The 23398-nt window shown below is 43.6% G+C and overlaps 1 protein-coding gene across 3 annotated transcripts in view; it reads right to left on the reverse strand.

The window, feature by feature from the left end:
- The window catches only part of slc4a2b (solute carrier family 4 member 2b), a 59168-nt gene that overhangs the window by 30206 nt on the left and 5564 nt on the right, over positions 1-23398 (reverse strand). For 2 of the 3 annotated variants that reach the window (XM_018765671.2, XM_018765670.2), the window contains exons 2-6: positions 19641-19819; positions 5180-5339; positions 4279-4541; positions 3476-3603; positions 385-629 (exon numbers count right to left, since the gene is read on the reverse strand). In XM_018765671.2, the coding sequence (XP_018621187.2) occupies positions 385-629; positions 3476-3603; positions 4279-4541; positions 5180-5339; positions 19641-19700 (856 nt within the window). In that variant the 5' untranslated portion in view covers positions 19701-19819. Of the gene's footprint in view, positions 1-384; positions 630-3475; positions 3604-4278; positions 4542-5179; positions 5340-17835; positions 18011-19640; positions 19820-23398 lie in introns of those variants that run through there. The other variant, XM_018765673.2, reaches the window with a different exon arrangement.

Genomic DNA, 23398 nt, shown 5'->3' on the forward strand with positions numbered 1-23398 from the left:
CTCAGTCTGTGGGGAGTTTCCGTGTTCTTCCTGTGTCTGTGTGGGTTTCCTCAGGGTGCTCTGGTTTCCTCCCACAGTCCAAAGACATGCTGTTCAGGTTCCCCCCCAGTGTATGAGTGACAGAGAGAGAGTGTGTTCCACTGATGTATGATGAGTGACCCAGTGTAAGTAGTGTATCTAGTAGTGTACGTCACCACGGTGAATAAGGTGTGTGGGCTGGTAACACTACACAGAGTTCATTGGAAGTAACTGTCCAAGGAGTCCCTAATGATGGTCTGGAGAGAGAAACCGAGAGCTTCGGTCAGTTGGAGTGAAATCCTTCGTAACCGTGCCTGGACACTAAGGTCAGATCAACACCTCCCAGCCCCTTGGCAGGTCACTCACTCTTGATCCCATCCAGATCGACAGTGGCCAGCGTCTGGGCCTCGCTCTCATCCGTGGGGATGCGCTGGTAGCGTGCCTGCTCGGTGCCCGTCATGTTGCCCGTGCGGCGCCGCTCCTGCAGGTCGTAGCTGTGGCTGGCAGAGAGGACACGACCCAGTGGTCCCTGTTGGTCCGGGCCGCTGCCGGTGCCGATGCCCGGTGCTCCGTTACTGCTTTCGGACCGGGTCACTGCGGGGTCGTGGGCGCTGTATGAGTGTAGCGGTGGACAAGGAAGAGAGTAAGAGACGGCATGTCTGGAATTTGTTTTCCAGGTGTGCTGTTGTCTCTAGACATGAGGATTTTCACCGTCAGCCTTTCCATCTCCTGGGAAAGGAGTGCTGTTAAACACAACCATGGGAAGGGGTGTGTGATCGCAGCCCTTGGGGCGTCTGCAGCACTTCCTTAATCACAGATCCTTCACTAATATATTGTCTGAATCAATGGAAGTCGAGCGTGTTGCCACGCGTTACTTTGCATTTATTCGTTTAGGTGACGCTTTTTTCCAAAGTGATTTACAACGTTAAGCTATTTAACATTGATTTACCCATTTGTACAGCTGGGTGATTTTTTTTACTGGAGCAATTTAGGGTAAGTACCTTGTTCAAGGGTACTACGGAGGTGAGATTCAAAGCAGCGGTCGTCAGATCCAAAGGCAGCAGCTCTAACACTACGCTACCACCTGCCCCGAATTAATGTACGATACCTTTTTTATCGCTCTTTTCTATTATCAATCTGTTTTAAGGAACATCCCATACTGAGATCCGCAGATTTATGGGCAATTAATCTCATCCGTCTCTTGAAAACTGATTCACGCTCATCACTCCACACTGTGAAGTACATTTTCCCAGGTATTTTAAAATCTGTCACTAAGCAGCTCACTGAAAAATAGAAAATTATGTAACCATAACTTATACCTGAGAAATCAAGGCTCAAGTCCCACCTTTGAACATTCAACCACATATCAGCAAAAGCCATCATCCTCAAGGTACCTCTAAAGCAATTTGTTTTTTACAGTTACTTCGTCTGTCAACAGTTTCTCTTATTCTCGGCACTGTCGATGCATCTTTGCAGATGTTTTAAGTATGTGTGTATGTTTTAATGCGTGTATATGTATGTTGTGTGTTTTTTTTGTCTACTCTACAGTATGAGCCATTGGGAACCAAAGCCAAATTCCTTGTATGAGTGTGCATACTTGGCCAAATAAATCACTCACACTCATACACACACATTAATTGAAACTGCTTGTCCCGAGCGGGGTCATGGTGAGCCGGAGCCTAACCCGGCAGCACAGGGCGCAGGGCTGGAGTGGGGAGGACACACCCAGGACGGGACGCCAGTCCATCACAATGCACCCCAAGCAGGACTCGAACCCCAGACCCACTAGAGAGTAGGACCCAGCCAAACCTGCTGCGCCACCGTGCCCCCTCCCCCTCCAAATAAATCACATTGTGGAAAAAAAAAAAAAAAAGTGATGACAAAAATGCTGCTGTCACTTTAACTGCTTAAATCCACAACAGCCTATTTGCTTATTCTTTCGGACACTTTGGCGGCTTATTTTTAAAATGTTCTCAGCCCAGAGCGATATGAGTCGTATCATTTTCCCATTATGAGGAGTTCAGACTTAAGTACCAGTGTCTGATTGTGAAGTGACAGTGCTATGTATTTAAGCACTTAGGAAGCTGAACCAGACCTGCTGTTTAAACAGGAACCCGAGGACACCTCCGTCAGGAATATTTTCAGACCGGCCCACAGACGTGAGCGCATGACAATGACTTCACTTCGTCTAGGTTTTAAATTAAGGCTTTGTCCCAGAAATGTGCCGAGTGTCTTGATGCAGTTTCACGGGACAGTTGCAGCGATGCAACGCTTCCTTCTAGAAATTTCCGACCCTTTGGACTCAAAGGACACGGGTTTGAATCCCCTCTCTGCTGCAGTCTCCCTGTGCAAAGTTCCTACCCTCAATATCTCCAGTGAAAATTACCCAGGTGGATGAATAGGTAAATCATTTTAAGCAGTTTATTACTGTATAGTCTCTTTGGAGAAAAGTATCGGCTAAGCGACTCAATACATTGTGAATACAACAAATAGCGCAATTAAATTATTTACTAATATACTGTGAGCTCTTAGAACCATAGTGTAAGACAAAGTCACACATTTACCCATGAATAAGGAGGGCATGTGGCATAGTGAGTAGCACTGCTGTCTCACAGGTGGTACGAGAGAATGTGGGTTTGAAACCCACTCAGGCTGTGTGGGGTTTGCATGTTCTCCCCATGTCTGTGTGGGTTTCCTCTGCATGCTCTGGTTTCCTCCCACAGTCCAAAGACATGCTGTTCAGGTTCCCCCATAGTGTGTGAGGTACAGAGAGAGTGTGTTCCACTGATGCATGGATAAGTGACCCATTGTAAGTAGTGTATCTAGCAGTGTAAATCACCGTGGTGAATAAGGTGTGTGGGCTGGTAACACTATATAGAGTTCACTGGAAGTTGCTTTGGAGAGAAGTGTCTACTAGTCAAATAAAAAATAATGATAATACTCACATGGGAATATCCAAGTATGTTCAGTTTTGCAGTTTAGGACGTCCCAGAAAAGACTAAGCTGAAAAATGCGTTCCAAGATTTCAAAGCTCCTCGCGTGGACTGATATTTTCTGTGTACCGAAGGAGGGAGCTGACTTGTTTCAGGTTTATAGACAGCTTTAAAATTTGGGTAACGGGACACGAGAAGAGAAAAACCGAGAAAAAGCCGAAAGCGGAGGAGCACGAACCAGTCGGTATATAAAGAGGCGGGTTCCCGGAGCGTCGGGCGATATATTTTGGAGGGACAGTGAAATACGGCCTTGGAGAAGGTGATGAGGTTCTACAGAGGAAGGCTCCTGCAGGTTTTCTGGAGCACTTTCACATAGTAACACAAAAAGGAAAAGGCCATAAGACTGGGATACAAAGTTCTCGGAACGCTGGTGTCGCCTCGTTGGTCGGGTTGCTACAACAGCGGCGGCACATGCTCAAGGGGAGGTGGGGGGGAGCATGGCCGGCCAGGGGTGATCTACTCACTCGCTGGGCAGGGATCCCTCCGGAACGGCCGTGCCTGTACCCAGGGCTGACTCCGGTACGACAGCGAGGCCGCGGGGGATCACCGGACTAGTAGACGTGTCTTCCGAGGGGTCATCTGAGACAAAAAACTGGGGGTGATCAAGGCAGACAGACACATAAAAACTTGTGCTTGGCTCTCCGCCTCGAGTTTCATAGGTAAACATTGTCACAATAACATGTTGTTCAGCACTGGACAAGTATACCGCAGTAAGTGAGACGACCACTGTTAATCATTCTATTTTTCGGTTTTGCACGTTGTCAGCCAACAAAGAACTTCTACAAACGCTGGAGCCGAGAAAGTAAAATCACACACACCCATTTAAGTGAAACAACAAACATCGAAAGATACATCACCCGAAGTCCTTGAAATTTTTTCCTCTCTGTTCTCAGCCCACACACGTTATTTACCGTGGTGAGTTACACTGCTGGATACACTACTTACACTGGGTCACTCATCCATACATCAGTGTAACACACACACACACACTCTCTCTGTCACTCACACACTCTGGGTGAACCTGAACAGCATGTCTTTGGTCTGTGGGAGGAAACCAGAGCACCCAGAGGAAACCCACACAGACATGGTGAGAACATGCAAACTCCACACACACTGAGCGGGTATCAAACCCACATCCTCTCACACCACCCAGGTGCTGTGAGACAGCAGAGCTACTTTCTGTGCCACCTTGTTTCTTTTTTACTTACTTTTTTAATAAATGTATGATACATATATAATAATTTTTGTTAAGTCCTCATGATGTTACCTGTATGTCCTCAGTCTGGGTTTCGCAGTCTTCTCCATGACTTGGGAGCTCTGCTGTATTGACTGGATTTCCATGCTCTTCCTCCTCTTCTCCCTCCTCTATGGTCAGGGCCCCAGTTCCCCCCAGGCTGCTCCTGCGGGCTCCACTACTGCCCCCATCACCCCCGCCCCCTCCTTTCTTTTTCTTGCTGCTCTTTCTCTTGCGTCCTTCGGATGGGAGTTTGGACAGCGGGTGATGAATATGGTGTGAAGACTGACGGTGGTCTGGAGAGAGAGAGAACCAAAGGTTGATGCTGAATGTAATAAATCATTTGGCAGTTATTTAATGAGTCCTTTAAAAAAAAAAAAAAAAAAAACACTTAAAATTCTCCAGTATCCAGTGTAAATATAATATTCAATGTAAATATATAATATTATATTTATATACATTTTATAGTATATAAGGTTATTTATATAATTACAATATGTATATAAATATTCATTTAGCAGACTCTTTTCTCCAAAGCAACGTCCAATGAACTCTATGTAGTGTTACCAGCCCACATACCTTATTCACCACGGTAACTAACACTGCCAGATACACTACTTAGAACAGGTCACTCATTATTTTTAAAATACACATTTATTAATAAAACATTGCAGTCACATATTTACACTTTTTAAAAGGGTACTACTGCAGTGTTTTTTTATATACTTTTTAAAACTCAGGATCAAGAACACAATTCCCCCAAACTGTTTTGCAGTTTGGTAGCTCACCTGAACACGGAAATTATCGCTTTCTTTCGTTTTCAAGTTTACACTGGGCTCCTTAAAAGTCAAAACGACAGGCAATCTGTTTGAATTTCCCCTCGTATAAAATTCTTTAACCCTTTCCTTGACAACCCTCACAGCTGTGCGCTTACACTCAAAGTCCTCCTCATTGTACGGCCGATAGTGCTCATCTGGCACAAAGGGGATGGTGTGCAGGATCTCCTGGAAGCTCTCCACCCCGAGGGCCTTGTTCAGGTCTCCCTCTTCCTCCTCCTGGCGAACAGAATGCGAGGGCTGGGCTGTTGACTCTGGCTGCAGGGACAGAGGAGGCATTGGTGAGTTGCACACATAGGAGAGCAGGCAGAGCGATGGAGCAAAGGTGAAGCAGCAGGTACGTTCAGATATCGGCTGCTGAGGGACCGTCAGCTTCAGTCTCATGAACCATTAAGTGTTTTCTGTTACAATACTGAGCCTTAAACAAGATACCTGTCAACCAAAATTTGAAAACAAAATACTTCCCCTAAAATTTATGAGCCTTCACATTTTTAGAAACAAAAAATAATTTGATGTTATCATTTTTTTACGAAAGGTCTCATTGCCGTTTTGCGTTGAGATTTAAAATATCCTTAATCAAAAGCATATAGTTTTTTAAAATCTCTTTTTTACTTACAGCATCATAAACTAAAAGCTAGTAAAAAATGGGAAATACACAAACATTATTAAAAATCTTTTTTTTTTAGTTTAACTGTTTAAATTGTTAAAAATTGGCTATGGAAAATTTTTTAAATTTTGTTGAAATTAAGGTGTCCAGATGTTTTACCGGTGCTTGTGATAGTTACAGACAAGTTAAAGAAACTTTGATTCTTCTATGATGCCTCATGAAGAAGTTGAGACCTTAAGAACGTCATCACTTTCTTGGTAACGTCTATAGTATCATGGGCTCTCCTTACTGTAACAGGACCTTGCTGAAAGATCCTGGCTACCTAGTGGTCCCTCACACAACAGGTCCAAAATGAAAAGCAGAAAGGTTTTTGGATCTGGCTCCGACGTGATGGAATGGCCTCTCTTTGTCACTCAGAACTGCTGAATCCCTCTCAACATTCAAGAAGGGTCTCAAAACCAGTCTCATTTGGATTTACTTCACCTCCATTCTCCTGTCTGCTCAATAAATCTGTACTACATCATCATTTTAATAATTTAAAAAACCTCTATATGCAGATACTCATGTAATGTATTCTGATTTATACTGTGGTATGTGACAAATGGGCTGTTCTCAAGAATCACGTGTCTGCACCTGGATCTCTTCATCAGTTGGTGTGATGCATTATGTTGTATTGTTCTCTGAGATGTACGTCGCTATGGAGAAAAGCATCCGCTAAAGGAACAAATGTAAATGTGGATGAAAATCTTCTAAAAGTTAAAATAATCATTCTGAAAGGCATTAAATGGCCTAAGATGATGTGAGCAAAACTTTTGCAGACAGATTTTCTCCTTTGGTCTGAGCAGATCACATGAACAACGTGTCACTTAAGATAGAAGTGTCTGCTCAGCGAAAAATTAACATTAATAACAAACACAAATTACGAAGGGGAGCCATCCATCCAGAATATCGAAATACATATACTACAGGCAGTCCCCGGATTACAAACGAGTTTGTTAGTCGAATTTGTATGTAAGTCGGAAGGGACAGTTAGGTATGGTGGGTACCTAATGTCCGTTATATATACTGTACCTTTCTATACATAAAAAACATTAAAGAAACATTTCCGGATACACTAAAACATCTTTAATATAATAATAATAATAATAATAATAATAATAATAATAATAATAATAATAATAATAATAATAATAATAAATGTAAGAACAATATTTATGACCGAGAGAGGAGAAGAGAGAGAATGTGAGCGTGTGTGTGTGTGGAGGTACAGTACTGTGCAGAAGTCTTAGGCACTGAGATGTTTCACAAATATATTTGTTTTAGACAGTTATTTAATGTTTACTGCATTAGTGTCTATGAGAAATTTTAGATTTCCAAGCATTCCTTTTGCTAAAAGTTACAGCATTACAGTAAGGGTTTTGTAAGTCGTTGAAGTACACACACACACACACACACACAATCTGAAACCTCTTATTCCAAGCAGGGTCGTGGAGAATCGGAGCCAAGCCCAGCAACACAGGGCACAAGGCTATCCATCGCAAGACACCCCAAACAGGACTCGAACCCCAGACCCCGCAGAGAGCAGAACCCGGCCAAGCCCGCCACGACCCCGCTCGGAACAAGCGGTTGTTGACGATGGATGGTTACTAAGCTTTGTAAGAAGTTAATTAATTAAGAGCATTATTTCTGGAAGCATTCTCACGTTACAGCTTTTTTCCCCAAGTGCCTTAAACTTTTGCAAAGTACTGTATTAAAAACATAAACGAAACTTTAATGTTCGTTTCTACAATGTTCTTTGGCATTTCACCTTTTTTTGATGACTCTATGTATTTAGTTGAAAACAGCTTCAGATGTTTAGAGAAATATGAGGTAATATGACACTTGTTAATACGACTCCTACAATTTCAGTGATCTATTTCAGTTTAAACTGTAGAGGGAGTCATTGCCATTTTTAAAGCTTGACAGAGACAGCAAATAAGGAGCAGTGTGAAGTGGGGTTGTACGTAATGGGGATCCATCCATCCATCCATCCATTTTTTTTCCCGCTTGTCCTAATAGGGTCGCGGTAGCAACAGGGAGAGCAGAGAGGCCCAACCACCCCCGTCCCCCGCAGCTTCCTCCAACTCAGCCTGGGGGATCCCCAGCCATTCCCAGGCCAACTGTGAGATATAATCCCTCCAGCGAGTCCCGGGCCGACCTCGGGGCCTCGTCCCAGTTGGCCGTGCCTGGTATACCTCCAAAGGGAGGCGCCCAGGGGGCATCCTTATCAGATGCCCGAACCACCTCAACTGGCTCTTCTCAATATGGAGGAGTAGCTGCTCTACTCTGAGTTCCTCCCAGATGTCCGAACTCCTCACCCTATCACGGAGAGTGAGTCCCAACACCCTGTGGAGAAAACTCATTTTGGCCGCTTGTATCCGCGATCTTATTCTTTCGGTCATCACCCAGAGTTGATGACCATAGGTGAGGGTAGGGACGTAGATCGACCGCTAAATGGAGAACTTCGCCTTATGGCTCAGCTCCCCCTTCACCACTACAGTCCGGTACAGCAACCGCATTACTGCTGCCGCTGCTCCTGGTCTGTAGCCGATCTCGCGCTCCCTTCTTCCCTCACTCGTGAACAAGACCCCAAGATACTTGAACTCCTCCACCTGGGGCAAATTCTCTCCCCTTACCTGGAGGGGGCATGCCATCCTTTTCCGTGAAAGAACCATGGACTCAGACTTTGAGGTGCTGATCGTCATCCCAACCGCTTCACACTCGGCTGCAAACCGTTCCAGTGCGTGCTGGAGGCAGCCATGTGAAGGTGTCAAAAGGACAACATTATCTGCAAAAAGCAGAGACGTCATCTTCCGACTCCCACACAGAATGCCCTCCTGACCTCAACTGTGCCTTGATATCCCGTCCATGAAAACCAGAAACAGGAGTGGAGACAAGGCACAACCTTGGCGGAGTCCAACACCCACACTGAACAGCCCTGACTTAATGCCGAGTATGCGGACACAGAAGCTCTCCCAGAGGTGCGAGTTAAAATCATTCCGGACAGGGTCCTCCAACAGTTGTTCCCAGCGCACCCTCACTAAACGCTTGGGCCTACCGGGTCTGTCCATCAGTTTTCCCTGCCATCTGATCTGACTCACCAGTAGATGGTGATTCGTTGACAGCTCAGCGCCCTTCTTCATCCGAGTGTCCGGAACATGTGGCCTCAAGTCAGAAGAAACGACTACAAAGTCTATCATTGAGCTTTGGCCTGAGGAGCTCTGGTACCAAGTACACTCATCAGCATCCTTGTGTTCGAACATGGTGTTCGTTATGGACAAACCGTGACTAGCACAGAAGTCCAATAACATTTCACTATTTGAGTTCAGGGGGTGCGGTGGCGCAGTGGGTTGGACCGCAGTCCTGCTCTTCGGTGGGTCTGGGGTTCAAGTCCCGCTTGGGGTGCCTTGCGGCGGACTGGCGTCCCGTCCTGGGTGTGTCCCCTTCCCCCTCCGGCCTTACGCCCTGTGTTGCTGGGTAGGCTCCGGTTCCCCGTGACCCCGTAAGGGACAAGCGGTTCTGAAAATGTGTGTGTGTGTGTGTGTATTCGAGTTCAGATCGGGGAAGCTGTTCTTCCCAATCACCCCCACGCCAGAAGCACATGACAGTGCTTAAATATAATATCAGTGAGCTGGGAGGTGACGTTCTCCCAGTGGGGCGGGTTGGGTGAGCTGGAGGCTCCTGTTGTGGGCCAGATGCTATGGGAAGTAATCCACCCCAGGCACTCTGATCAGTCTCTGTGTTTACAGACAGGAGCCATGTTGCCATGGTTACCAGTTTTGGGGAAGCTTTCTAACGGAAGCCACAGGAAATGCAACATTCCACTGAGGGCGCTATGCAATTACAAACCTCGCCTGGGACAAGCAGCTTCAGCCAGTGTGTGTGTGTGTGTGTGAAGAGTTGCTGCTGTTTACCTGGGATAGCTTGGTTTATTCTTGGCACTGAGGTTGAACACCAAAGAACAACAGTAGTCATTGGCGCAGTAACCAACAGATTTGCTTTGCTGTCATAAATGACACAGATGTAATTACATGAGTTATTTCATGTCACTGCATATACAATAGGTATAACTACCTTATAATAAGAGGTATAATTACTTTTTTGTGACCCATCATTGTAGTTTAGCCCGTTTGAATAGACATGTTCTGGAAACAAAATTCAAGCTGTAAACATATTGAGTAGGGTCAGCAGGTAGGGAAGCAGAGCTGTTTCCTATGAGAAGGACAAGGATTCAAATCCTCAGGTGGTGGGCAAATATTTGTGAGAAACTCAGTATGCAAACCTAACATTGTAAGTTACATTAAAAAAAAGACATCAACAAACTTATTAAATTTAAATGGAGTAAAATACCTCTGACTGATTCTACGTTATTGTAACCCAGTTCTTAGTTAAACACTCCACCTGTAACTCTTAAAAGCGCTGAATAATCTAACCAGTGTTTTCCTGTTATTAATGCAATAAAGGATTTTCATTAATTGATCTATCTGAGCCCCCAAAAGCTCTCGAAAATCTTCAACTTCCATTTAGCTGATGGTCTTCTCCAAAGCAACTCATAATGTTCAGCTCCTTATAATTATTTATTCCTTTAAATGGCTGGGTAATTTCAGTGGAGCAATTTCAAGAGAAGCACTCAAGGGTACAACAGCTGGACCTACAACTTCTGAGCTTAAAGGCAGAAGCTTTAACCACTACCCTACCAGCTGCTCCTTTCCAAATAAATTACATTTCAAAATAATAATAATAATAATAAAAATAAACTGAGTGCTGTTGACATCGATGATGAAGCTTCATTTGTGAACAGTCTTTAAAGCCGTTCCGCCTAAATCTGAAACAAACAGCAGGATGAAAACCACTGGTCATGTAGAAGAGTCAGTGACCTTCTCAGATGTAAGTCCACCAAGAAACAAGGGCACACTGGCTCCTTGTGTTCTCTGCAGTGGAGTTCCATTTTTTAAAGACGCTCGCACACACAGTGGGGTCGCAGCAAGGTGGAGCCTAACCCAGCAACACAAGGTGTAAGGCCAGAGGGGGAGGGGACACACCCAGGATGGGTCGCCAGTCCATCACAAGGCACCCCTAGCGGGACTCGAACCTCAGACCCGCCAGAGAGCAGGACCCGGCCAAATCCACTGCACCACTTCACCTCCACCTGTTTGAAGATGCTAACTATACTATATATGCAATATACAGAATTAAGCTGTTTTCTGATTCTTACTTATTGGGGTGCTTATTGTTTCTTAGAAGTAAAGCTAACTTTGGCATTATAAACAAAATGAGTTATAAATAGATTAACTGGACAATAACAGAAGGGTGAGAGATCATGTCATGCATTTTTATGTAGCTGTTAGAAGACTTTGTGAGAATTGAGTCCGAAAGGCATGTGTATTGACAACACCGTGCTTACATTTATCCATTTAACTGACACTTTTCTCTAAAACAACTTACAATGTTAAAATTCTTATGTTTATTTACCCATTTAGACAGCATAGTTTACTGGAGCAATGCAGGGCAATTTCCTTGCTCAGGGGTACTACAGCTGGAGTCGGCAATCAACCCTGCTCCTTTGGGGTCTGAAAGGCAGCAGCTCTAACCACTAAACTACTAGCTGTCCCAGTGCCAGCTGCTAGAAGGGATTCAGCAGTTTTGAGTGAGAGAGGGAGCTCATTCCTCAGAAGTGAGGCTCTGAGCACTTCTGATTTTGCATCTCCTGTGAGTGGGATGACCAAGCGCCCGGGGGAGCTTCATAAAGTAATTCGGCGAGGACACCAGAGCAAAGACCTGCATTAACACACAGCTGTCTTGGACCCCAGCTGTGCACGAGCACATTTCCCCACGAGAGAAAACATATGGAACGAAAGCCTGTCCTGCCCAAGTTACGCCGAGAAGCGCCGGACTTACCCAACTCATGGGTGCTGAGAGATGAGCGAATGCGCCGAGACGAGGGAATGCGTTGCGGGGTCGAGCCGAGCTGTGCCGCCCTACGTTTCCGCACGCTCTGTCTCCATGTGATCCGCAACACCACTTTAAAACCCAGAAAGGAACGAGCCCTTTCCTCCTACTCCCTCTTCGACCTTGACTTGCGATGCCTTAATCAGGAGCCTATCTGCTCTGCGCAACACAATAAAGACCCTGCGATTACAGCACGATAAAACAAATAGGACTCCCCGCTTTGCTTTTGTGTTGAGGACAAACAGACGCGCAAGGGCGTCCGGTCGTCATTCACAATACATCCCATTCACATCAGCACCTACTATTACTGCACGTGTAAACACAGGGTAAAATGTCGTATGGGGCTGCTCTACGGGTGCCAGCGTGGAGGCCGTATCGAGCGGGACGCCGCATGAGCTCTTTGCAGAGCAGATCAAACATTGTGGAGGACGACAGGAAAGGCCGAACCTTTTCCATCAGCATTTTTCCTTTCGCTCGTGGCCGAGGAATTGTTAACAATCCTTAACTGGTCCTGTAAAACTAGAAAATTCTATTTGCCTGTGTACACTTCAATTGGTGGGGGTGTGGTGGCACAGTGGTGCAGTGGGTTGGTCCTGCTCTTCGGTGGGTTTGGGGTTCGAGTCCCGTTTGGGGGTGCCTTGCGATGGACTGGCGTCCCGTCCTGGGTGTGTCCCCTCCCCCTCCAGCCTTACGCCCTCTGTTGCCGGGTTAAGCTCTGGCTCCCCGTGTGGGACAATGACATGACACTTCAATTGTTGAGATTTTCACCGAGGGAAAACATAAAATATTTATCATAGACCAGAAATTACGTATCATTTGCCTTCCCATTGAAATATCGCAATTCTCCACTATGGTTTCCTTTGGCAAAAGAAAGGTTGACTGGATCATGCTAAAAATCCTAGGGATTCATTTAAAAATAAGTTACATGTAGTTTGCACTTTTCTCGGAAGCCACTTAATGTTAAGATTATTTACCCGTTTACACAGCTGGGTAATTTTTGGGCAAGTACAGCCAGAAGTGAGGAAAGAACCTCTGACCTTGGGAACCAAAGAAAGGCACACTAACCACTATGCTACCAGCTGTCCCAAAATATAAGAAAAAAGTAAATTTCTCCCATGTTTTTTTGCATGAAAATTCTATTGAATTCGGGAATACCTGGACACTCTTCCGGAAGGTATTAGAAAGCGTAATAAATTGTAACCTTTACTATAAGCCCTCGCTCTATGCACGTGGAAGCATTTGCTTTTTGTCGGTGTCCCATCTATCCATATGATGTTTTGACCCTGTGCTGCAGATAAAATCAATTTAAAAAAAAAAAATCAAGAGATATGGGGAAAAGGCAGAATGAGTAAAAACAATACATGGCCAAAGCTGTAACAGCTACCATATTCAATAAAGCAGTAAGAAAAAGAAAATATTTTTCTATTATATTTATATATACTAGTTTCGTCAGAGATTTCCAATCCCTGGTTATATTCTCGCCCATCGACAGTCTGAAAACCAAAGAAAAAACACACTGCGCACTGCCCTTAATTTCATCGAGTTTCATCAGGACTGCAGTATGACTGAAGGATAAAAAGGTTCAAACACCAAACTTTTACTCAATTTGTGTTCCACATATTCCATCATTTTATGCTGAAATGCAAGCCTTTAGTGATCAGTCTGACCTCCTTAAAATACACACACACACACACATTTTCAGAACCGCTTGTCCCTTACGGGGTCACGGGGAACCGGAGCCTACCCGGCAACACAGGGCGGAAGGCCGGAGGGGGAAGGGGACACACCCAGGACGGGACGCCAGTCCGCCGCAAGGCACCCCAAGCGGGACTTGAACCCCAGACCCACCGAACAGCAGGACTGCGGTCCAACCCACTGCGCCACCGCACCCCCCTCCTTAAAATATTTACACTTTAACTATATTATTTACTATTTGCTTTATTATTTATGAATTATTCATGATTTATTATTACTTTATTTACAATCTCTGATAAAAACAGAATAAAAGCACAAATAAATAAAAAAAATGCATAAACACTAAAATGTGCATGTTTTTCTATTCCTAAGCAAGATGCTGGTTATTATATCATTATTTCCTTTACAACCTTAACAAACGAGTGACCAAAATGTCACTGTAACGCAACAGAAGGTGTTGATATCTAGTTACTGATTTTGCTTCCCAACATTTAATAAAGCGATAAATAATAAAAAGTTAATTAGGAACGAAGACAAACAGAGAGTAACTAAGACAACCAATGACACCACACCTAGTTTGTTTAATGAAATTTGTTAAATGCTATCTTTTCCTGATTTTTGCCACATCAAAAATCTGTTTATTATGGTCACTAGAAGTTCTTCTTCTGTTCTTGGTCGTTCCTGCAGTCTGGAGACCTCTTCTGTCTAGTGTGTTTTGTGTTCTGGGATTCATTGCTTAAACACGCACTGGTGTCGTTACACAGGCCAATATTATTTCATACCCATTTTCAGTTCCTGCAATTTCATTAACTCACTAAACGCAGAGCTATAGGAGCTGACCGCAGATTTCTCAACACCAGCTTTCCTCACCTGCCTGCTCTCTCAGTCATTGTTGCTTTGCCCAAAAAAAAAAAAAACAACTGAACATTTGCTTTTGCAAAATCATTAGGATTTTGGAAGAACTGCAAGGCGGTAAAGGTAGATTTTTGCAAACGTGCGCAAGGATGCAGAATGATGATTGCAGATCCTTGTATAAAACTGCATGCATGGAGTTCAGCACTTGCATGTCTATTCCAGTGATAATAAACAACAAAGACGGGAATGGTTCAAACAGACTTGTCAAAGGTGTCAGGACGATGTGTTGAGATCGCAACGCATCTTTTCAGGATATGCGCAGGCAATGTTTCTTAAAAGATGATGTGGTTTCAGCAACTGTCTCCTACTTAAACCACATGCAGTGCCAGCAATGACTCTGTAGTCATTTCCTTCCCGTGGCAGCTCCGATGGAGGCACTGCTCAAGGAAACAACTTGCATGTGAAATGCACATCCGTTTCGACGTTGCACGAACAAATCAACAGACATCTATATGCAACCAATGAAAAATGTAAACTGCAGCTGCAGCAAAAACACCAGCAGCAATATTGCAGCCTTTTGAATTTCAGCTCTTCTTCGATTTACGTGGACATATTTGCAATTTCTCGGTGAGCTGTTTTCGTCTCCATATTGCTGTGACCAGTACCGTTCACAAAACTAAGAAAAATAAAGCAGCAATACCTGCACACAGAGATTATTCCCAAGACTGAGACAACAGAAGCTATCCAGGGACAGCTGGTAGCACAGTGGTTAGTGCAACTGCCTCTGGATCCAAAGGTTGCAAATTTGAGTCTCAGCTCTGGCTATAGCACCCTTGAACAAAGTACTTGCCCTGAATTGCTCCAGTGAAATTACTCAGCTGTATAAACAAGTAAATAATTGTAACCTTAACATTATAAGTTGCTTTGGGGGAAAAAAAAGTGTCAGCTAAATGTAATGTAATCTGTACACTATATATCTATGCACTGGATGTGCAGTAAGAGATAGTGTTTCTCAGTTAAATTGACTAGCTCAGCAAATCTGCACAAAAAAAATCAGTGTGTGTTCATTCTGAAGGAATGCACTTTGTTAAATCTTCCCTTGTTATGTTTTTTGCACCATTAAATGATGATATAATACAAGGGGGGCGCGGAGGCGCAGTGGGTTGGACCGGGTCCTGCTCTCTAGTGGGTCTGGGGTTCGAGTCCCGCTTGGGGTGCCTTGTGGCGGACTGGCGTCCCGTCCTGGGTGTGTCCCCTCCCCCTCCAGCCTTACGCCCTGTGTTGCCGGGTAGGCTCCGGTTCCACGCGACCCCGTATGGGACAAGCGGTTCCGAAAATGTGTGTGTGTGTGTGTGTGTGTGTGTGATATAATACATTATGGTAACACACACACACACACACATTGTCTGAAACCGCTTGCCCCAGTTGGGGTCACAGGGAGCCGAAGCCTAACCTGGCAACACAGGGCATAAGGCTCGAGGGGAAGAGGATGCACCCAGGACGGGAAACCAGTCTGTCTCAAGGCACTCCAAGTGGGGCTCAAACCCCAGACCCACTGGAGACCAGGACCTGGTCAAACCCACTGTGCCACCGCAACCCCTATTATGGTAACACTTCTGAGGAAAAAAAATGTCTTTGAACAAACGCTTGTAAGGAGACAAAACCAGATGTTCTCTGCTGGATGTACAGTAATGGCTATAAAATTGGATCATCTGGGACTGTTGAGTAACAAATACCCTATAACAGCAGCCAAAGACATCTTCCCTTGCGTACAGTAGCAACAGGCAAGGCCATCCACTCTTAATCCAGATGCCTGCATTGGCAACATTAGACATGAAAAACAACTCTGTATTTTACACTGTGCTGTAAAACAAATGATCCCTACTCTGCAATGGACTGGCGTCCCATCCAGCGTGTACCTCCAAACCTTGTGTCCAGTGATTCTGATCTAAGCTCCAGCTTAATGAAACCCTCCTCAGGACAAGCAGTTATTGAAATTGGATAGATGAAGAGAATTACTGCACATTTTTGTGCATCTTGAAATTGCATGCGGTCCCCGATTTACGATGGTTCGACTTGCGATTTTTTCAACTTTACGATGGTGAGCTGGCGATGGACATTCAATAGAAACCGTACTTCGAATTTTGAATTTTGGTCTTTTCCCAGGCAAGTGATACGCAGAGCAATTGCTGGGCAGCGACAGCAATCCACATCTCTTAGTCTGCCACGCAGAATTGTGTATTAGGTGTATTAAATCCATTTTCGACTTACGATATTTTTGACTTATGATAGGTTTTGCGGAACGTAACTCCGTCGTAAATAGGGGACCACCTGTATTACGATCAATTACAACTGAATATGTAAAAGGGAAATGCATACATGCTGAAAAGGTGGATATGCAACACAGACAAATCCACATTAAGGCCATGCAGGAAAACAGTGAGAAGCTACTAGCGTCTGCGATGCACCTGGGTATATTGTCGGCGATGTAACCTGGGGTCACTGGGTGTATCGGACACTCTCGTCCAGGTGAGCCAAGCAGGGCTGATCAGACCGTAGCCTGGGTCCAGTAAGCGCTACCTTGAACCCACAGCTGACCTCTCCAGATGCACCACTGTCTAGATGCTCTCTCTACAGCCTCAGTAACAACTTTCATAGCTTAGTACAGCACTGAAGGGTAGTACAAGAGCAGGTCTCCCGGGACTTGAACTGTCAACCTTCACACTTTTACAGACGGTCCCCGAGTTACAATGGTCCGACTTACGATTTTTCAACTTTACGATGGTGCGATGGCGATACGCATTCAGTAGAAACCGTACTTCGAATTTTGAATTTTGATTTTTTTCCCCGAGCAAGCCATATGCGGGGTGATGTTCTCTCGTGATGCTGGGCAGCAGCAGCGACCCGCGTGTCCCAGTCCATCACGTGGTTGCTAGTGTATACAACCGATACTCTACAGCGTTCTGTGTTGCCAGTGTTTTTTTGGACACCCCACCGTATCAACGTTGAGTTTTGTGCATCCATCATGTCTACGAAACGCCAGTCTCTGTCTCCTGTTACCGGGGAGAAGAAGAAGAGGAAGGCAGTTACTCTTGAGGAGACCATATTAAAGGATAAGAAGCGATGATCTTCGGTAGGTTATGTGTATTAAATGCATTTTCAACTTACGATATTTTTGACTTGCGATGGGTTTATCGGAATGGAACCCCAATGGAACCCCATCGTAAGTCGGGTTCCATTACAGTAAACATTACAATAGCTGCTACACATATCTTGCTTGTTTCATGAGTTTTACATGATTTAAATCAGATAAGCAAAGAAGCTTTGAAAACTTGGCCACCTCCCTTTTTTGCAAACTTATGAGTCCATTACTGCTACTCTTAGAAAACTGCTTAAATTTCTTCAAAAAACAGGTTTATATTGTACTTATATAGCAATTCTCAAGGAGTCCTTCACAAAGGTCATTCTCAATGAAATACTAATTCCTGTCCAGCAGAATATTTTGTATCTAAACAGGATGAAAGCCCATTTCTCACTCAGATCTCTTTACATTCCTCGGACTGCGCAGTACAAAGCAACCTTGTATTTTCCTGACTTCGGCATGCTCACCTTTGTTTTGTACAGGAAATCCATTGAGCCACAGTGTCCCAGTTCCCCTCAGTTCCCCTCAGAGATATTGTTTGGAAACCAAACACCTGACCGAAATCAGTGTTCCGAGTCATATAAGACTGGCAAATTTCTTTCTCTGTCTTAGCACATGGGGTGAAAGGCGTTACCCAGTTTCAAAGTATCAGTCCCATTTACCAGTTATATGACTTCCACAATTATTGTAAGAAATGTATTCTTAGAGACGGGCAGCTGTGGGGAACTGCTGTGTTCCAGATATGAGCTCGCTGTCAGAAGGGTAATAATTAATCCCGGGCAGCAAGAACCGCTTAAAGGAAAATGATCAACAACCCCAGCATGGTTACATAGCAAACACAGTTATCTCTGATAGATTTCTGTAATCAGAATCACATTTTTCGGTCTTTGGCATCATCCACCTGCCATTATGGTACAAGAGTATTACGTAGTTGAACTGTTGGGCCAAATGTTTCTTGAAACTAAATTTTGTGACACAAAACAGGACTGGAATCGGAATGGCCTTTTGCTGCTGTAGCCCATCCACTTCATGGTTTAATGGGCCTTCCTGCTACTGCCATCTACAGCTAATACAGAACGCTGCTGCCCGAGTTGTGTTTGACTTGCAGAAGCGTTCGTGTGTATCTCCGTACTCGTTTCTCTGCACTGGCATCCTATAGCCGCCCGGAAAAAATTCAAGACCCTGGTTATGACCTACAAATGCATCAATAGAACTGCTCCCAGATATCTACAAGACTTGATCATCTGCTACACCCCAACCAGACCACTACGCTCTTCCACATCTGCCCCCTTGGTGGTCCTGCACACAAAAGGTAAAGCACAGAGGTTCTTGGTTCTGGCTCCGTTGTGGTGGAATGACCTCCCTTAATAATAATAATAATAATAATAATAATAATAATAATTTTTGAAACACTGTAACTCAAATGCTCATATTACAAAGAATCAGTGTTCTCTTAGCTAAGGCCATCAGTTCATGAGGTGTGGCATGGCGATTGGACTGCGTGCTTAGGTTTAGCTATGTATTAATGCCCATAGTTCAGCAGATGGGTTTCCCTCGAGATGACAGATTACAAGAATTAGAACTACAGGTTGTGTAGTGGCTGGGACAGTTGGCCCTGGAACACGGAGGGTGCACGTTTAAATCCCACATCGGTTGTAGTACCTTTAAGCAAGGTATTGATCTGCCCTGCTCCAGTAAAATAAATCGCCTGCTAAACAAACGGGTGAATCATTGTAAGTAGTTTAGCAGCGTATGTTGGTTTGTGGAAGAGCATCAGCGTAATGTAAATATAAGTTCCCCCGCTTACTGTCCCATACATCATAATCATCTGCATTAAGTCAAAGTCATTTTTAATAAAGCCAGTGAGAATGATGCAGAAATCACATATGACACCTCAATATGTTTCCTGCAACCGTATTTTAACAAAATCCTACCACTTAGCGTCATACAGACACTGCATGGCCTTCATTCACCAACGGTGCCACTATTGGTGCTATTCTCAGACAAAAGCCAGTCAAGGCCTTACTCTTAGTAGAAGCCTCCAGGCTGGTGGATGAAATTAGTTTATTTTGTGAACTGATTCTTGGCCCTCATGGTCACCGAGCATCACCTGCTCAACGCAGGCTGCAAGGTATCATGGCATTAACATATTTATGTGTACAGACATAAACATTCCATAACATTGCATTAGCATTGAATGGTAATGTAATGGGTGATCATGGTGTGGCAGGACTGGGATGGTCACCGGTGACAGGGCCACCACTGTACTCACTGTGTGGACAATGGGGGCCGCGGCCCCTGCAACAGCACTGGAGACCTGGGAGTCACTCATGGTTTGCTCGTTGCTGCCAACGCAGGGCACGTGGGTGCAATGACCGGGTTGGGACGGGACAATATTTAACCCTTTTCTTTTTCACTCTGACTCAGTGGAGAGCTTTTGGGCAGCATAACCTGAGGATGCAGACAAAAGCAGACACATAAATAAAAAGTACATGACAGAGACTGTTATGGGTCAACAGGGTAAAAAGGGATAGGTAGAGCGAACAGAAAAGAATGGTGATTGGAGAGCTGGAGCAGTAGCTCTTCCGCAGAGTTGTGATTCCAGGAGGCTGCCTGTTCGTTTGGTCTTTTTGGTTTATGCTAATATATCTTTTTGAATTTTATATTCCTCCTAAAGCACCTCCTGAATGTACTTGGTGTAATGTACGTTCCAGAAATGCCCCTCTTGCTCACAGCCCTGTAGTCATGCCTATGCTCTATCCATTGTGAACAGACCCTCCAAGAACAGGATTTAAAAAATAATTTTCATGACAATGTGAAAGTAATAATAATAATAGCTGTTTTTTTTTTTAAAAAACCTCCATTAATGTAATGAAATGTGTGTATATGTATATTTATTCATATATATGTATATGTATATATATGACAAGCATATTACATATAAAAACAACTGTGGCCTGTACATATGCTCTGCAGTCTCAGTACAGTTTTTTTTTTTAATTAACAAAAAGTCAAATTTACAATGAATATGTTACCTGCTATAAATTCTCTTTGAATGTTCCTTTTATTTTTAAATAAAAAATAGTGTAAAGAGATTTATTGCTGTAAAAAAAATATAATTCTGCTTCTTTGGACTCCAAATATGCTATCATGGTATATTCACTAGAAACAGTAACTTCTTTACTTTTCCCTTACAGAAGGAGACTATTAACATAATGGTACATTTGGCCACGGACAGTCAGAACAACACAGGAAGGGGCCTATAACTTTTTATAACCTTTAAAACAATGCACTCAGAATGAGTCAGACAGAAACCGCAGGCAATGACCCAGGACATGCTGCTGAAAACGGTATTGCTTTCAAACAGCACAAGTGTAAATGCATTTAGGCTGTTTGTAAAAAAAAAAAAAATGTTTTGATTTTTTTTTTTTTTAAGGGTTGCTGCAACATTTTCATATCGAAGGTGGTTTCATTAATTTTGTAAAAGCACCGCAAGCTTAATAAAATTGCCAGAACAGAGTATCAATAGTCCATTGCTTAGGGTAGCTGAGTAGCGTAGTGGTTAGATCTGATTTCTTTAGACCCCCAAGTTGCAGGTTCAGATCCCATGTCCAGTTGTAGTGCTCTTGAGCAGGATACTTACCCTAAAATTACCCAGATGTATAAAAGAGTAAATATTTACAGATAGTTCAATGCTTTATGTTGCTCTCAACAGAGAGTAAATCCACTTCCAACCTATATCCAAATTCAACGGGCAGAGCTGTAAGGCACCAGTTCCACTCTCCAGATCTTGTATTCCTACGTAAATAATCTAATTAAGCATATGCGAATCCATAACTGACCTATATGTAAATAATTCATAATATCGGACCCATAAGTCCATCTATTAATATTTATTCTTCCCTTTTTGCTCATGGATTTATCCAATTTGTAGTTAAACATAGCTTTTCGATGTAATTTCCCGAAACTAATACCAATAAATCCAACTGTTCGTGCTGAATAAAAGATCAGTTCGCAACTGTTAGTGCAGCCTTTGGTTTCGTAAAGATGGCATTCAACTTGTCAAGGTTGAGAGTACAGTTGTTAGATCAGGTAAAAGGACCATGTTTCCACAGCGGCTGCTGTGAAAGGTAAAATATGACTGGAAGCATAGCACTGGTTTTGGAGTAAAGTGGCTTTTACATCTTGCAATGGATTAGTCTTTCGTGGTGGTGTTATTCTTGGAATCCATCCCAACACTGAAGAATTTCAAAAGGAAAAAAAAGTCAAGACCTCCCCTGGCGCTCATAAGCCGTTGAAACCGAACATTATAAACTAATTAAAGTAATTTATAAGTGTACCAGAGGTCAGGCACATTTTTTCAAAAGTTTTAAAAGTGCAGCATGTTGTTGTAGCTGTGAGCTTTTTAAGGTAAATTTCACCTGCGCTCCATGTCTTTGGACTGTGGGAGGAAGCCTGGGCAGACACGGGGTGAACACAGCCTAAGCAGGGATCGAACCCGTGTTTGCTTCCATCGGCCAGGCGCTGAGAGACAACGGCTCCATTTGTTATGATCATTTACACATTATTAAAGCGGAGCAATGCCACATACTTGCTAACACACAAACGGGGAGCTCGTACGAAACCCAGGTCTTTAGAGTGTGGGAGGAAACCAGAGCACCTGGAGGAAACTTACAGAGACACTGGGGAAAACATGCAATCTTCACACAAACTGAGTGGGGATTGCACCTAGATCCACCCACATCACCCAAGCTACTTCTGAACACTTATAAAATCACAGTGATTTCAGGATATATACAATTATGTAACCTTTTAAGTGTCACACATTTTAATGTATGAATTCCATTTTTGACCATAACTACATTTGCTGCGCAGCGAAGGACTGAAAGTTTCCTCATTCGAAGTTAGTCATGGTGAAGTGTGGCAACCGCAGTTTTATCAGTAACTATGTATACACTTTATGCAATACACACACAAAAAAAAAATGCATTTTAGAGGAACACTATTAAATTCATTATTTGTAAACAATCCACCCCACACACGGTTGTCTCACCCATTACTCACAAGCCGTCCACTTTCGCTGGAATTGCTTCTATATTTGATGTTTACAGGTGGCACGGTGGCACATCGAGTAGCACTGCTATCTCACAGCGCCTCAGTGGTGAGACAGTGCCTCTGAGTGCTCTGGTTTCCTCCCACACTCCAAAAACATGCCGTACAGATTCACAGAGAGTGTGTTCCACTGATGTACGGATGAGTAAGTAGTGTATCTAGCAGTGTAAAACACCATGGTGAATAAGGTGTGTGGGCTGGTAACACTACATAGAGTTCACTGGAAGTCACTCTGGAGGAAAGTATCTGCTAAATAAATAAAAGTAAGATGTTCAGCTTCATCTTAACAATAAGAATTCAATATAAAAAAAAGATTGATCCAGTATGCAAAATAACTGGAAAAATAAGCCCTGCAAAGGTAAACAGAACAGAAAGAGACAGTAAAAGGTGTGGTCTTGTCAACAATAAATCAAAGACTCGGGATTTAGTGCGTGGCCTTCATGTGCACCATGGTTACAGTAGTGCTGTAAACAGTTCCATTGCAAATGTTGATTCACCCATCAGCTCCAGCTGTTACATCTCCTGTAATTACATTGGAGTTATAAATAAATGTACACATCAGAGTACGTAATTAATCATGGATTAAAGTGAGACTATGCTTACGTACCTGTACCTTAGCTTGTGTTAATATAAAAACACAGGATTTCATAATTAAGGAAATGACCAGAAGACCTCCCTGACTTGGGTGTAAAATAATAACAGTTAAGAATCAAATGGTCCCTCAGCCACCAACGCAGAAACAATAATAAGGAATTAAAACCGGGTGGTATTATGGTGTTAATTTCCTATTTTACCGAGCCTGATGTAATCTCTTCCTTAAATTGTGTGCTGTGCGATTCTTTCCCTCATTTAAAGGCAGTTTGCGCTTCTAAAGTACAATAAAGGGCAAAACTCAAAACGCTCACAGGCCAGAATAAT

The sequence above is a fragment of the Scleropages formosus genome, chromosome 5 (genome assembly GCF_900964775.1).
Source record: "Scleropages formosus chromosome 5, fSclFor1.1, whole genome shotgun sequence".
Lineage (NCBI taxonomy): Eukaryota > Metazoa > Chordata > Actinopteri > Osteoglossiformes > Osteoglossidae > Scleropages > Scleropages formosus.